This window comes from Oncorhynchus tshawytscha, linkage group LG10 (genome assembly GCF_018296145.1).
Source record: "Oncorhynchus tshawytscha isolate Ot180627B linkage group LG10, Otsh_v2.0, whole genome shotgun sequence".
Classification (NCBI taxonomy): domain Eukaryota; kingdom Metazoa; phylum Chordata; class Actinopteri; order Salmoniformes; family Salmonidae; genus Oncorhynchus; species Oncorhynchus tshawytscha.
In genome coordinates, this window is record NC_056438.1 from 24528366 (window position 1) to 24545381 (window position 17016).

General features: G+C 41.4%; 1 protein-coding gene across 2 annotated transcripts in view; it reads right to left on the reverse strand.

Annotated features, from left to right (window-relative positions):
* The window catches only part of LOC112259976 (inactive ubiquitin carboxyl-terminal hydrolase 53), a 62852-nt gene that overhangs the window by 25080 nt on the left and 20756 nt on the right, over positions 1 to 17016 (reverse strand). For both annotated transcript variants that reach the window (XM_024434727.2, XM_042328393.1), the window contains exons 5-10: positions 15832 to 15942; positions 15248 to 15330; positions 15015 to 15099; positions 14592 to 14738; positions 4058 to 4207; positions 442 to 610 (exon numbers count right to left, since the gene is read on the reverse strand). In XM_024434727.2, coding sequence (XP_024290495.1) covers positions 442 to 610; positions 4058 to 4207; positions 14592 to 14738; positions 15015 to 15099; positions 15248 to 15330; positions 15832 to 15942 — 745 coding nt within the window. The remainder of the gene's footprint in view (positions 1 to 441; positions 611 to 4057; positions 4208 to 14591; positions 14739 to 15014; positions 15100 to 15247; positions 15331 to 15831; positions 15943 to 17016) is intronic.

Genomic DNA, 17016 nt, shown 5'->3' on the forward strand with positions numbered 1-17016 from the left:
GGCTGCGAATTTACTGCATGACTTAAATATAGCACCCACTTGTTAAGCATGAATTAAAATAAACTAATGTTTTATAAACGTGGTATGTGGTTCCTTGGAATTGGTACAGATGAAGCTGAGGAACGGTGGTTTAACCAATTTGGAAAGGGGGACCGTTTTAATCTGGTCTCCAAAAGACCTAGACCAAGAACAAATGTTGGTCTCAAGTTGTCTCAAGTCAAAGATCATTAGATAGACTGCATCTGCATCACAAAAGCACATCTTGGTTTTGACTTTTCATTCTGGAAAAAAAACATTTTCTGCACGATTTTGAATTGTAAATTGAAAGCAGTTATTCCCCTCAACGTGCTGGAATGTTCCCATGACTCTAGGGTTAGTTGTGTAGTTCTTCCCATAAAAGGAACGAAAAGAGAATGTCCCTTTGTCCGATGTCTTGTATACCTTGGACGTCTCCGTTGACGGGGGTCTTGTAGCGGGAATGATCACAGTTCTGGCGCGAGGCGTCGTCTACGGAGATGGCGCTGCCGTCTGGGTTGGAGTAGAATAGGAGGAGGGGCTGGAAGTGGCCTTTGATGCATTTGGTGGCCACGTCTTTCCACCGGGTCCCAATCTAGGATAGAGGAGATGAGATATAGAGGTCAATATTGTGTGTGTGTGTGTGTGTGTGTGCACGTCTGGAAGGCTGTTTGTCTGTGTACCACACACACACACAAACTGGCATTTTCCCAATGTGACAAGAAGTCACCTTTGTCTTACTGGCAGCAACCAGTTTCCTCATCTCATTACCCTGAGAGGTCTTTTCAGAAGATGTGTTCTTTAGTGACAATATACATTACTACTTTTGAAGCTCCTGTATTTGATGAGCACCAGTTGCCAAAATCTACATTTAAAGAAGGTCCCCAAACCCTAGCTCTGATCTGTGTACACCTTTCAGAAAACATGGACTCGTTCAAAATGGTTGACACAATACTCCGCTACAAGTAATGTCGAATGCATTGTTAAAAATGAGACGCATGGATAGTGCACAAACAAAAACTTGGAGGGATGATTTTGACACAATGCTTTCTGTGACGTTCTTTGTACCGCTACCCCAAAACATGCGCTGACCATAAACCAGAAGAAGCGCAATTGGATCCAAGCTTATTGCAAACTGTTCAGAGATTAATTTTACTTTTCTAATTCCACACAAAACTCTGATTGGCCAAGGAGGCATTGTTGTACACTGCAAATGCTCATTTTCCCTTTTGTCCTGGATCTCAAGTGAAAAATATGCACTGAAGCGGAGTCTCACAATCACATTAGCTGAGCTGGGCTAGGTGTGTGCCTCGCTAGAAAATGCCACAGAGGCAGACTGGAGGCTAACAGATGCTAGTGTGCTCCCTAATTAACCAAATGAACGAAGGGGGAGAGAGAAGCAGAAGGTAAGACACAGTGAAAGAGGAAGAGAGAGAACAAAGAGGGAAGAGAAAGAACAAGAAAGGAAAGCAAAATGAGGGAAAAGAAAAAAGGATGGAGAAACAAAGGCTGGAAGAGGTTGCTTTGAGTTGGCATTTTGATGGTGAACACATATCTTTGCCCGGGACAAAAAAAACATATATAGGAGAAACACTGAACCACTACTGCAACAATACATTTTTAAAAAAGAATGAATGACAAGAATGATAGTCAACAAAACACAACCTGTAAAATATATAGTGGAAGTTTTAAAAGCTATCCATAAACTGGAGGGCATGTCTGCTCGTTACTTGGTGTGAGGCAGTGAGAGAATGAGGAGCAATACAGCAGGTATATGGAGTGTTATTTAGCTGGCTAAGAGTGCTGTACTGTAGTCGTCCGTCCCAGTAGGGCCGAAGTGCACACACTGCATAAGCTGCTGATGGATTGACTCGGAGCCAGCCAGCCCCTGCACCGCAGTCCAGTCAAATGCACTGGACACACACACACCGTGCCGTTCATTAGCACACTCACTTATGCATGCGCACACACAGTCATGCGCACGCAAAAGTCCAATTTCAACCACGAGTCATTTCAATATATCCAAAAAGTCCACTAAACAGTATATCTCAACTGTGGATGACTGATGACGCAATTAACTGCTTTAATAGTTTCCATTGGGAAACCCTAGTACACTACTACTGTACAGGTGCTGCTGCTGTGTGTGTGTGCATACACTTTTGTGCGTGTACTTGTGAAAGTGTGTGTGTACGTCTCTCCCCCGCACAAAAATAGTTATTAAAAGTAACACCCTTGCCTTTCTTGAACTAACACTTTTCCTTTCTTACTAGCTCTGACTTTGTTCATAGCTACTTTGAGGAAAAATGTACTAACTACGACTGTGATGCATGGTTGTCTCACCTAGCGATCTTAAGATGAATGCACAATTTGTAAGTCACTCTGGACAAAAGTGTCTGCTAAACGACTAGAACGATGGGGGAAAAAGGTGTCCCACTGGGCACAGACATCAGTTCAACGTCTAGTTTTGATTTACACTGAACAAAAATATAACCGCAAATTTACACTGAACAAAAACAAACACAAAAATATAAACGTATGTAAAGTGTTGGTCCCATGTTTCATGAACTGAAATAAAAAGAACCCAGAAATGTTCCATATGCACAAAAATATTATATTTCTAAAATGTTGTGCACAAATTTGTTTACATGCCTGATGGTGAGCATTTCTCCTTTACCAAGATAATCCATCCACCTGACAGGTGTGGCATATCAAGAAGCTGATTAAACAGCATGATCATTACACAGGTGCATCTTGTGCTGTGGACAATTAAAGGCCACTACTTTTGTGACACAACACAATGCAGATAATTGAATGTTAATTTCTCGACCATAAGTCGCTTCCAACGTCGTCTTTGAGAATTTGGCAGTATGTCCAACCGGCCTCACAACCGCAGACAACGTGTATGGCGTTGTGTGGGCAAGCGGTTTGCTGAAATCAACGTTGTGAACAGAGTGCCCCATGGTGGTGATGGGGTTATGGTATGGGCAGGCATAAGCTACGGACAACGAACAATTGATTTTATTGATGGCAATTTGAATGCACAAAAATACCGTAATGAGATCCTAAGGCCCATTGTGAGGCCCATTTTTTTAAAGGTATCTGTGACCAACAGATGTATATTGGCGTCGGCTAATGGGATACTAATAAATAAAAAATACAAAAATCTGTATCCAATCCATATATTAGGGCCTAATCAATTTATTTCAATTGACTGATTTCCTCATACGAACTGTAAACAGTAAAATCAATGAAATTGGTGCATGTTGGGTTTATATTTTTGTTCAGTATACATTTGGTTGAGTTTGATGAAAGCAAAGAAGAAATACCCTTACGTTGATTACTTTTTCCAACACCAATTAGTTTTCCATGTTGATTCAACGTTATCGCCTTGATTTTTGGGGGGTTGATTCAACCAGATATTGCCCAGTGGGGGTGTGTGTGTGAGCGAGCCTCCTTGAGTTCATGCGTGTATGTGTGTGTGCTTGCTTGTGTACGTGTCTGTGTGGGTGGTAGTGGTGGTAGTGATTATAGCAGACTTTTCAACCCCGGGGGTGGTGAAGGGCGGTCGATGGGGCCCTTAGACGATAAAGACGGTGGTGATGGAGATAAGAGGTGGAGCGGGGCGCTCCTTGCTCTCTCTTAAAACTGCCTGCTTTTATCGGTTCAGACAAGTACATTTATGCACTGCGCTTTGAGTTGCTGCCTGGGGACAGTTTAGCTCCCTGTTGACTGCAGGTAGCCTATAGTATCTAAATCAGTTCATGGAAACCGTTCCATTGATATCAGATTGTGTTTATACATTATTTAAATAGTCAAAGAACTATTCAAGCCAGTTACCAACGTAACATTACTTTAGTTAGTCTTGTTATAAAACGTATGTGCACGCTAGTGCAAGTGTGGTCCGAGCTTCATATCGCACCACAGCAAAAGACTCAGAGGCTATGAGGGCATTGGGTGAGGTGGGTGAGGTATGCGTGTGTGTTTGCTTACTTGCTTGGTGAGTGTGTATTTTGGTGTTCAAGACGCATCAGCGAGCTCTCACCTCTTTGACGGTGGCGTCGTCGAAGAAGACCCATTTGGCGGATTTGGTGTGGAAGGCAAAGGCACAGTAGTGGCGGCTGGAGTAACAAATCATCCCCACCAAGAGCAACTCTCCCTTTTTTGCGTGCTCGTCTGTCACCCGGTAGAAGAGCTGCGGACACATACACACATTTCAATTACTTTATTTGGATCAAATGAGATAGAAATGACCAAAATACACAAAAACAATCCCATGCTGTCCACGAGTAACGTTGCCTGATGACTTACGTTAGCTGCCCGAACTAATGCCTAGGCTTTAGTTCAATGGACCAACACAGTCTTGCATTATGCAGCAGACCCGGGTTCGAACATTCTTAGTCACATATACAGCCCTTTGGCCAAAACTATCATGTTAGCATTTGGACAGCATAATTGCCCTTCAACTTGGACTGTTGGACTCGTTTGCATTGTACATTTCCACAAATCGAGCAGTTTCCATCAAGCTAGTTCAGGCAATTATCAGTGTAACCACAGCCTCCCACCCGTTTGAAAAGACCACTGGATGAAGAGTTTGTGAAATAACCCGTATTTCCTGAATGGCCAGTTCTCTTTGGCTATGGGAGACAATGGATTCCTAGGAAAGGGGAGGTTTTCTCCGACATCCAGCACAGTCACATGAACAGTACAAGTATGAATCAAGACCTTTGTGGTACTTGGTGGGGCTTCTGCTAGACTAATCCAGTTCTGGAATGCACTCAAAACAAGGAGAGGGGCAAAGAGGAATCTGTGCCTGTAGTCTAAGGGGGCTGTTGTGTAATACGTTGGGCCTGTTCTGTGAGAGTTTGGCCTAGGTTTGACACAGGTCTCACAGAAGCTCATTCTGTGCCTGTAGTCTTCAAGGGAGGTGGAGTTGCGCAATATGTTGGACCTGGCCTATAAGAGTTTGTTCTAAATTTGTAGTAGGTTTAACCGAAGCTCATTCCGTTTCTGAAAAAACAAACATCTTGAAGGAACAGGAAGTGTCAGCCAGAGTAGAGTGTTACAAATTAAACCTACTGCATGCCCACGCCAAGGACACTCTGTACTCCAACACAGTCCCAAACTCATACATGTACAGAAAACACACGCCACATCTTCCACACACGCTATGTTCTCTTACACATACCACACACACACACACACAACCTTTCTCTGACTCGCTCTCTCACACACAAACACTGTGCCGTTCCATCGTGGAACGGAGGAAGCGTTGACACGAGCTGGCCTGTGCAGCAGAGGCTTTTTGATCTGCGACGTGGGCCAACTGGGCATCACACCGCACACTGCTTACGCAACTCTCCGACTTACAGAGGGATAAAGACCCACTTTATTTCCCACATATGCTCCACGGCACCAAAATAAACAGACCCCAACAAAATCAGGGCAAAGAATGGCAGCTGTGGAGGCTCCAAAAAACCCACATACACACAAAAACACAAGACAGAAAACAAATTGAGTAAAACCAGAATGAAGTGATTCCATACATATTCCAAAACAATTTCACAACAGTGTATTGTTTTTCCTATTCACATAATTTTGGAGCGGAGGCAGACATTTTGTTTTGATGCAATCAGTGCCTTGGCCAATTTAATCAGACTACTTGACTAATCTGTTTTAGTACGGGCTGACAGTCGAAGATTATTGTGATTCTTGGAATAAGACGTTTTTTAATTTCGTGTGAAGGTTTTTGGCCATCTCAAACTTTCTTCACAGGTATTTGGCTTGTCCTCCATCAGAGATCCAACTTTGGATCTCCATCTTTTTGTGAGAAATTGCACTGGTCACTCAAAACATTTTAAAAAGTATTTAAAGTATAAATAGCCCACACTTTAGATGAGGCCATATAAAAAGACTAATGACTAATGACTATATTTACACTAGAACAACCAACACTTAATTTCAAAAACTTAATTTCAATAAAAACCTTGAACCAACCTGTCCCTGACTTTTCCTAAATGTGTGCTTTACACTCGAGCAGTAATTTCAGAAAGATATCATAGAAGGTCAAAATGACCATATGCATATTTAACAGTACAATAGCCAGACCTCGAGGAGTACCAATAGCCACCAGTCTCATAAATCACTCAGTCTATGAAGAAAATATGTGAAAATATCAGTAGCCTAAACATCGGTATAAGCGCCAAGCGTGGTTGTGAATAGAGAAAATCAGCACAAATAATGGAATTATAATGAATATACAGTTGAAGTCAGAAGATGACATTCACATAGGTTGGAGTCATTAAAACTTGTTTTTCAACCACTCCATAAATTTCTTGTTAACAAACTATAGTTTTGGCAATTCGGTTGAGACATCTACTTTGTGCATGACACAAGTCATTTTTCCAACAATTGTTTACAGACATTTTATTTCACTATCACAATTCCAGTGGGTCAGAAGTATACATACACTAAGTTGACTGTGCCTTTAAACAGTTTGGAAAATTCCAGAAAAGTATGTCATGGCTTTAGAAGCTTCTTCATTTGAGTCAATTGGAGGGGTACATGTGGATATATTTCAAGGCCTACCTTCAAAATCCGTGCCTCTTTGCTTGACATCATGGGAAAATCAGCCAAGACCCCAGAAAAAAAAGTGTAGACCTCCACAAGTCTGGTTCATCCTTGGGAGCAATTTCCAAATGCCTGAAGGTACCACGTTCATCTGTACAAACAATAGTACGCAAGTATAAACACCATGGGACCACACAGCCGTCATACCACTCAGGAAGGAGACGCGTTCTGTCTCCTAGAGATGGACGTACTTTGGTGTGAAAAGTGCAAATCAATCCCAGAACAACAGCAAAGGACCTTGTGAAGATGCTGGAGGAAACAGGTACAAAAGTAGCTATATGCACAGTAAAATGATTCCTATATCGACATAACTTGAAAGGCCGCTCAGCAAGGAAGAAGCCACTGCTCCAAAAACGCCATTAAAAAGTCAGACTATGGTTTGCAACAGCATATGGGGACAAAGATCATACTTTTTGGAGAAATGTCCTCTGGTCTGATGAAACAAAAATAAAACTGTTTGGCCATAATGATCATCGTTATGTTTGGAGGAAAAAGGAGAAGGCTTGCCAGCCAAAGAATACCACCCCAACCATGTAGCACGGGGGTGGCAGCATCATGTTGTGGGGGTGCTTTGCTGCAGGAGGGACTGGTGCACTTCGCAAAATAGATGGCATCATGAGGCAGGAAAATGATGTGGATATATTGAAGCAACATCTCAAGACATCAGTCAGGAAGTAAAAGCTTGGTCACAAATGGGTCTTTCAAATGGACAATGACCCCAAGCATACTTCCAAAAGGTGTGGCAAAATAGCTTAAGGACAACAAAATAAAGGTATTGGAGTGACCATCATAAAGCCCTGACCTCAATCCTATAGAAAATTTGTTGGCAGAACTGAAAAAGCGTGTGCGAGCAAGGAGACCTACAAACCTGACTCAGTTACACCAGCTCTGTCAGGAGGAATGGGCCAAACTTCACCCAACTTATTGTGGGAAGCTTGTGGAAGGCTACCCAAAACATTTGACCCAAGTTAAACAATTTAAAGGCAATACTACCAAATGCTAATTGAGTGCATGTAACCACTGGGAAGAAATAAAAGCTGAAATAAATTATTCTCTCTACTATTATTCTGACATTTCACATTCAGGGACAGGGAATTTCTACTAGGATTAAATGTCAGGAATTGTGAAAAACTGAGTTTAAATGTATTTGGCTAAGGTGTATGTAAACTTCAACTGTATGTGTTGATATGACAGGGGTCAAAAATAGTCTATTGTCAGTTATTGGGACAAATGTGTGGCCTCGCTCGTGCTTACAGTATGGTCTTCATGCAACCATTGGATCTCATTTAGCTGTTATCCCTTAGCGTGTTTCCTATTTTGTTGCATTACAACCTGTAATTTAAATAGATTTTTATTTGGATTTCATGTAATGGACATACACAAAATAGTCCAAATTGGTGAAGTGAAAACAAAAAAAGAAATGGTTTCAAAAATGTCTAAAAAATAAAGTGTAAAAGTTGTGCTTTTGTATTCACGCCCTTTGCTATAAAGTCCCTAAATAAGATCTGGTGCAAACAATTACCTTCAGAAGTCACATAATTAGTTAAATAAAGTCCACCTGTGTGCAATCTAAGTGTCATAAGATCTCAGTAATATATATATATATATATATTATACATACATATATACACACACACACACACACTGCGCAAAAAAATAAAGGGAATATTTAAACCACACAATGTAACTCCAAGTCAATCACACTGTGAAATCAAACTGTCCACTTAGGAAGCAACACTGATTGACAATAAATTTCACATGCTGTTGTGCAAATGGAATAGACAACAGGTGGAAATTATAGGCAATTAGCAAGACACCCCCAATAAAGGAGTGGTTCTGCAGGTGGTGACCACAGACCACTTCTCAGTTCCTATGCTTCCTGGCTGATGTTTTGGTCACTTTTGAATGCTGGCAATGCTTTCACTCTAGTGGTAGCATGAGACGGAGTCTACAACCCACACAAGTGGCTCAGGTAGTGCAGCTCATCCAGGACGGCACATCAATGCGAGCTATGGCAAGAAGGTTTGCTGTGTCTGTCAGCGTAGTGTCCAGAGCATGGAGGCACTACCACGAGACAGGCCAGTACATCAGGAGACGTGGAGGAGGCCGTAGGAGGGCAACAACCCAGCAGCAGGACCGCTACCTCCGCCTTTGTGCAAGGAGGAGCAGGAGGAGCACTGCCAGAGCCCTGCAAAATGACTTCCAGCAGGCCACAAATGTGCATGTGTCTGCTCAAACGGTCAGAAACAGACTCCATGAGGGTGGTATGAGGGCCCGACGTCCACAGGTGGGGGTTGTGCTTACAGCCCAACACCGTGCAGGACGTTTGGCATTTGCAAGAGAACACCAAGATTGGCAAATTTGCCACTGGCGCCCTGTGCTCTTCACAGATGAAAGCAGGTTCACACTGAGCACATGTGACAGACGTGACAGAGTCTGGAGACGCCGTGGAGAACGTTCTGCTGCCTGCAACATCCTCCAGCATGACCGGTTTGGCGGTGGGTCAGTCATGGTGTGGGGTGGCATTTCTTTGGGGGGCCGCACAGCCCTCCATGTGCCCGCCAGAGGTAGCCTGACTGCCATTAGGTACCGAGATGAGATCCTCAGACCCCTTATATACACACACACACACACACACACACATATATACATATATACCCAGTGCTTGCGAAAGTATTCGGCCCCCTTGAACTTTGCAACCTTTTGCCACATTTCAGGCTTCAAACATAAAGATAAAAAAACTGTATTTTTTGTGAAGAATCAACAACAAGTGGAACGACATTTATTGGATATTTCAAACTTTTTTAACAAATCAAAAACTGAAAAATTGGGCGTGCAAAATTATTCAGCCCCTTTACTTTCAGTGCAGCAAACTCTCTCCAGAAGTTCAGTGAGGATCTCTGAATGATCCAATGTTGACCTAAATGACTAATGATGATAAATACAATCCACCTGTGTGTAATCAAGTCTCTGTATAAATGCACCTGCACTGTGATAGTCTCAGAGGTCCATTAAAAGCGCAGAGAGCATCATGAAGAACAAGGAACACACCAGGCAGGTCAGAGATACTGTTGTGAAGAAGTTTAAAGCCGGAAAACTGTCAAAAAATACAGTTTTATATCTTTATGTTTGAAGCCTGAAATGTGGCAAAAGGTCACAAAGTTCAAGGGGGGCGAATACTTTCGCAAGGCACTGTATATATATATATATATATATATAAAAATAAATATATAAATATATATAAATAAATATATATATATAAATAAATATATATATATATAAATATATACATATATATATAAATATATATATAAATATATATATAAATATATAAAAATATATATAAATATATAAATATAAATATATATATAAATATATAAATATAAATATATATATATAAATATATAAATATAAATATATATATATAAATATATAAATATAAATATATATATATAAATATATATATAAATATATATATATAAATATATATATATATATATATATATATATATATATATATATAAATATATAAAAATATATATAAATATATATATATATATAAATATATATACACACATACATACACACACCTGTATATATACACACATACATACATACATACATACACACACACCTGTTCTGAAATGCCAGAGTCTGCAACACCACTAAGCAAGGGGCACCACCAAGCAAGGGGCACCATGAAGATCAAGGAGCTCTCCAAACAGGCCAAGGACAATGTTGTTGAGAAGTACAGTTCAGGGTTAGGCCATGAAAAAAATCAGAAACTTTGAACATCCCACGATGTACCATTAAAACCATTAAAAAAACGGAAATAATATGGCACCACAACAAACCTGCCAACAGAGGGCCGCCCACCAAAACTAACAGACCAGGCAAGGAGGGTATTAATCAGAGGCAACAAAGAGGCCAAAGATAACCCTGAAGGAGTTGCAAAGCTCCACAGCGGAGATTGGAGTATCTGTTCATGGGACCACTTTAAGCCGTACACTCCAGAGCTGGGCTTTACGGAAGAGTGGTACACGGGTCAGATGAGACCAAAATTGGGCTTTTTGGCCATCAAGGGAAATGCTAATTCTGCCACAAACCCAACACCTCTCATCACCCCAAGAACACTATCCACACAGTAAAGCATGGTGGTGGCAGCATCATACTGTGGGGATGTTTTTCCCAACGGCAGGGACTGAGAAACTGATCAGAATTGAAGGAATGATGGATGGCACTAAATACAGGGAAATTCTTAAGGGAAACCGGTTCACCTTCCAGCAGGACAATGACACCAAGCATACTACTGAAGCAACACCCGAGTGGTTTAAGGGGAAATATTTAAATGTCTTCTAATGGCCTTGTCAAAGCCCAGACCTCAATCCAATTGAGAATCTGTGGTACGACTTAAAGATTTATGTACACCAGTGGAACCCATCCAACTTGAAGGAGCTGGAGCAGATTTGCCTTGAAGAATCCCAGTGGCTAGATGTGCCAAGTTTGTAAAAAGACTTCCAGCTGTAATTGCTGCAAAAGGTGGCTCTACAAAGTATTGACTTTGGGTGGGTGAATAGTTATGCACGCTCATGTTCTGTTTTTTTTGTCTTATTTCTTGTTTGTTTCACAATAAAAAATATTTTACATCTTCAAAGTGGTAGGCATGTTGTGCAAATCAAAATGATACTACAACCCCCCCCAAATATCCATTTGGCAACAAAATAGGAAAAATGACAAGGGGGGAATACTTTCACAAGCCATTGTAACAGTCAGCACAAATCTTCCTCACTTTCACTTGATTGCAACACTTCCCACAAATAAGTTGCTTGCAGGAGCTGCAGTTGAAACAGGTGTTGTGGGTTCTGTTCCGAGTGCATCTGCCCACCATGCAATTTCTCCTCCCCGGGAGCTGTGCGCAATTTGGCTCGGGCAAAGGCTCCCGTTGAATCTTTGCTGCTACCTTGGCCCGAAATGTCACTCACGTAGCCCGTGTGCCAGACTGATGAAGTCTTTCCTGCTCATGGTGTTCATGCACAGCTTGAACAACACGTGTGATGATAGCAGCTAAGTCAAGCATGTTGTAGAACACCGCAACAGGCCAGCGGCGAGTTCCTCCTTTCACCTAGCACAGCTGTGCCATCTAACCCGAAACATTATCCGGAACTCGCTCACCTGCTGCCCGATATGGATCCTTTCTCAGATATGGAAAGCTATTCAGCATGAATCAGAATAATAATCATCAGAATGTCATGAACCATTTCATCACTGCCATCAGAGTCGTTTTCATTCAGATCTTGTAGCAACGCTAACGCAGCATGTGCCTCCATTCATCTTGGTCTTACCATTGTAATTGAGGCACACTCACTGTGTAGCCTACTCCAAGTAGGAGTAGAGTAAATTGATAAAACCGCTTGAATGCCAGTGCATTGATATAGGGTACACAATTTTCAAATTATAATTACATTACATCAATAGAATTGCCCGCCTCATTCTTCATTCACAATTGGTGATTAGGCCTACACAATTATGCATAGTTGTTTCTCCTCGCTCATCAACTCACCCATTTTCCCCAATCATACTATACTTCATTTATTTAATCTGCTGTTATATGTGTGAAACTAGTTTCGGTATAGGCTAGGTTCAGTTGAGGCAATTATCGGGATTATTATTAACTGAGCACGGCACTTTCAGCTATCAGAGAAGGAGCTGATGGAAAACCAATCCAACAATTACATTCCTTCCTAAAACGGGTTATAACTACACCTTATGGAATAACAGGGACTGTGAAGACACACACACAGGCACGCATACACACAATAACATACGCTCTATACACACATGGACTGTGTTGTATATATCTGGTATTAGAGTAGTGGCCTAAGGGCACACACTTAATGTGTTGTAAAATCTGTTATGTAATGTAAATGGTTTTAATTGTATATAACTAACTGCCTTAATTTCACTGGACCAATGCTGCATTTTTTAATAGGGATCAATAATAAATACAAATACAGTGTGTTATATAGACTTATTTAGGAAAAGACAAGGACAAGGGGGACATGACTTTAAAAATGGCAGAGTATATAAACATTTACATTTATTTTGAGTCATTCTGATGCGCTCTGCCTTGCTAGTTTTACATGTACACCGAGTATATCAAACATTAGGAACACCTTCCTAATATTGAGTTGCACCGTCCCCTTTTCCCTCAGAACAGTCTCAATTCATCGGGGCATGGACAAGGTGTCAAAAGCGTTCCACAGGAATGCTGGCCCATGTTGACGCCAATGCTTTCCACAGTTGTGTCAAGTTGGCTGGATGTCCTTTGGGTGATGATACTGTTGAGCGTGAAAAACCCAGCTGTGTTGCATTTCTTGACACAAACCGATGCGCCTGGCACCTACTACCATGCCCTGTTCAAAGGTACTTTCACCATTGGAATGGCACACATCCACAATCCATGTCTCAACTGTCTCAAGGCTTAAAGATTTGTCTTTAACCTGTCTCCACCCCTTCATCTACCCTGATTGAAGTGGATTTAACAAGTGACATCAATAAGAGATCATAGCTTTCACCTGGATTCATCTGGTCAGTCTGTCATGGAAAGAGCTGGTGTTGTTAATGTTTTGTATACTCAGTGTACATAATCAAAGAAATCCATTCATATTCCATTTAGGAAGGTCATGAAAAATATGACACAAAGCAATTTATTTAAAAATAACAGAATAGCATGCTTTGAGTTTTATTATCCGTGCTTAGAAGCCAAGGCTATGGCTGTGCCATGCCAATCTATGGCTGTGCCATGCCAATCTATGGCTGTGCCATGCCAATGAAATCAACTTGTTCATTTAGCAGACCTGCCCTACCATAGTCAACAAACATTTTACAGTAAAAATATGGAATATATATAATAATGGAATATAATAGAAGAAAATAAAGGATTGTTTTCCAAATGGCTATTGCTGATTGTCACCAGTAACCTACTCACTTGAGGAATGCACGGCACCACGGTTATTCTTGGGAAAAGTTATATTTTGAAACGGAGACCATCCGCGGTATTTGTAGAGTTGTTTGGCATGAAGAGGTTCATTAGAAACCTTGGAATCTGCTCTTTCTGATAGGGTATAGCAATCATAATGTCTGGCCTGCATGGACTCTACAGGATGATATGGAAGAAGTGCTATTTGGTACTCTAAAGTGCAGGTCATCAGTCCCTACATTCTCCATTTGACAATTGATAATATTGTCACCCATCGTCAATTTAATCTTGTCTTTAGGCTAAATGTATTATTTTTTATGCAAAATTATTTGAAATGTAGTTAAGATGTAGAGTGGAAGGGCCAGCTTGGTAGGCAAGACTATCGCTTCTGGATAAATCAATACATTTGACTGATTATATTTGAACATAATAAATGCATTCATTTGGCAAATTATTATGGATTATTTATACAATTGAAATATCATCGTCAGAAAGGCCATCAGGGCCATTCTAGTAGGTATGGAATTCCAGTGCTCTGAGTGTTAAATGGAGCAATGAATGGAGTAATGAATAATACATGAATAAACTATTTACTAATCCATTTTAAATGCTTGTTTACATGGAGTTATTATAAAGCGCTACCCAACTTTACATACACTGAGAGTCCAAAACATTAAGGACACCTGCTCTTTCCATGACGTAGACTGACAAGGTGAATCCAGGTGAAAGCTATGCTCATTTATTGATGCCACCTGTTAAATCCACTTCAATCAGCGTAGATGAAGGGGAGGAGATAGGTTAATGAAGGATATTTAAGCCTTGAGACAATTGAAGAGCCTTTGAACGGGGTATGGTAGTAGGTGTACTTTCATTGAACGAAACAAGAGTAGACCGACTGACATAGCGCTACCCTACTGAACTGAGCTTCGTATTAATGTGCTTTTTGTCCCTGCTGGCTTGCTGTCCTTACCCCAGAAAGGTTGAGGTGTGGCCCCAGCGAGCGAATGACGTCCTCTGTGAGGTCTGACTGGTCCGAGTCCCACACGAAACCGATGGTGACGATCTCTGGAGAGTTCATGAGGACGCGGCGGATCTTGATCCTCTGGCCACAATTACTCTGATGACAGAGAGAGGGAAGAGACTTAACTAGGTGAGCAGAGCTAACTAACCAGCTTAACAAACTAAACTAAGCAACGTAACTAGCCAACTAACTAAGTAAAAGGACCATAAATACAATTTCACAGTTGATCTTATTTCTGTTTTCTTGCTAGTGATTTTCCGAATTTCCCCTTCTTAGTAGTTGTTTAGTGTGATGGAGATGAAGGTGCATCCTGACATGAATTTTCCATTGACATGCATGACTTTCTTAATGCTTGATGGGGCAGCCACTTACCGGACAGTTACGGGAATCCCCGATGGTACTGGCCGCTTGCAGCAGCTCTCCAAATGACTCATCCCGCCTCTGATACACCTGTTGACTGAGAATGAAAGAGAGTGTGAGACAAGGAAAGAAAAGGTAGAGAGAGACAAAGCTAGAAAGCACAAAAGTCACTCAGTAACCCTACGAGGAACATAGAGAAATGTGTTCTGTGTGACGTCAGTTTGAAAACAATCAGCATGGCTTACCAGAGGGCAGTGGTGGAGACATAATGCACTAGCTCAGTGAAGGGCAGGGGGTCAGAGGATGCCCCACAGCTACGGCAGACAGACTGCAGAGGAGAGGGGAACATGAACATAATACAGACACATGGCCGTTAGCTAGGCGCCGCTTAGCCACTGCCAAGCACTAATTATCAAGTCAGCGTGTCATTTCGCGAGGGGTAGTAGTTTGGGGATGGTTATGGGGAAATTACTACTGTGGGCTGTTTGTGAAAACTGTGATGGGAGAGAGCGGAGTGTTTGTCAGAGTTGAGAGGAAAAGTGGCGGGTGGGTTGTGGTTTGTGTCCGGTCTTCAGACTTAATCTATTGCCCCCTTAACTTCGGGCCTTGAGGTCCAAAGCATTGCTGGTTTTCAGCTTCGGGGAGAAGTTTCCACTAGTTACAAATCAATTAATAAACTACCAAGAAGAAAATAAAACCTGCAGTACATGTAACCTCAAGGGTCAGATATGAGTTCCTCTGATCTAATCATGTATTGCAGACCATGTTGTTTTTTACCCATCAAAGCAACCTTCCAGCTAGAGAGCTGCCAGATGTGGTTTTCTCTAACCTGTTCATAGAGTGTCATGGCAAACTTCTGGTGTGTGATGCAGGACTTGGAGGTGCAGGCATCGGTCTCCTCAGGCACAATATGCAGGTGGATCCTCTCCAGAATGTTCTCCTGTGAGAATATAGTATGCCGATAAGAAATGAGAACACACACACTGAGTATACCAAACATCAGGAACACCTACCTTGTATTGAGTTGCACCCCCTCCCCTCAGAAAAGCACACATTAGTCGGGGCATGGATTCTAAGTCAAAAGCGTTCAACAGGAATGCTGGTCCAAGTTGACTTCAATGCTTCCCACAGTTGTGTCAAGTTGGCTGGATGTCCTTTTGGTGGTGGACCGTCATTGATACACACAGGAAATTGTTGAGTGCGAAAAACCCAGCAGCGTTGTTGCTCTTGAAACAAACCGGTACGCCTGGTATCTAGAACCATACCTTGTTCAAAGGCACTTAAATAATTTATCTTGCTTAATCATCCTCTGAATGGCACACATACACAATCCATGTCTCAATTGTCTCAAGGCTTAAAAATACTTCTCAACCTGTCTCCTGCCCTTCATCTACACTAACAAGTGACATTAATAAGGGATCATAGACTGACCAGGTTGAAGCTATGTTCTTAATGTTTTGTATACTCCGTGTATAGGGAATAGTAATCTCGGTTAACCCAGAACTAAAATATTGCGTAATTTGATCAGACGCTTGATTAGGTTATGGGTTAACCCTAACCCCCATAACCTAATCAAGCATCTGACCAAATTACGCAATATTTTAGTTCTGGGTTAACCGAGATTACTATTCCCTATACACTGAGTATACAAAACATTAAGCATGTTAGAAATTAAGATTTCTGGTTTGCGAAGTCCCCCACCCTCGCAAAAGGAAAATCTTAGCTGAAGCCACCCCTTATGATAATTTCACTTGTGTTTATCATTCGTGTGGGCACACCAGTTTTAGCACCGCCCTCGCCCAATCCTTATACATCTAAATAAAAACAAAAACCCAAGATCCGGAACTAATGCTGCTTGTTATCTTACGTATTCCATAGGACAGTGGTTCTCAATTCTGGCCCAAGTGGGTGCTAATTGTGTTTTTTTTGCCTGAGCACTACACACCTGATTCAAATAATCAAAGCTTGATGATGAGTTGATCATTTGAATCAGCTCTGTAGTGCTAAGGCAAAA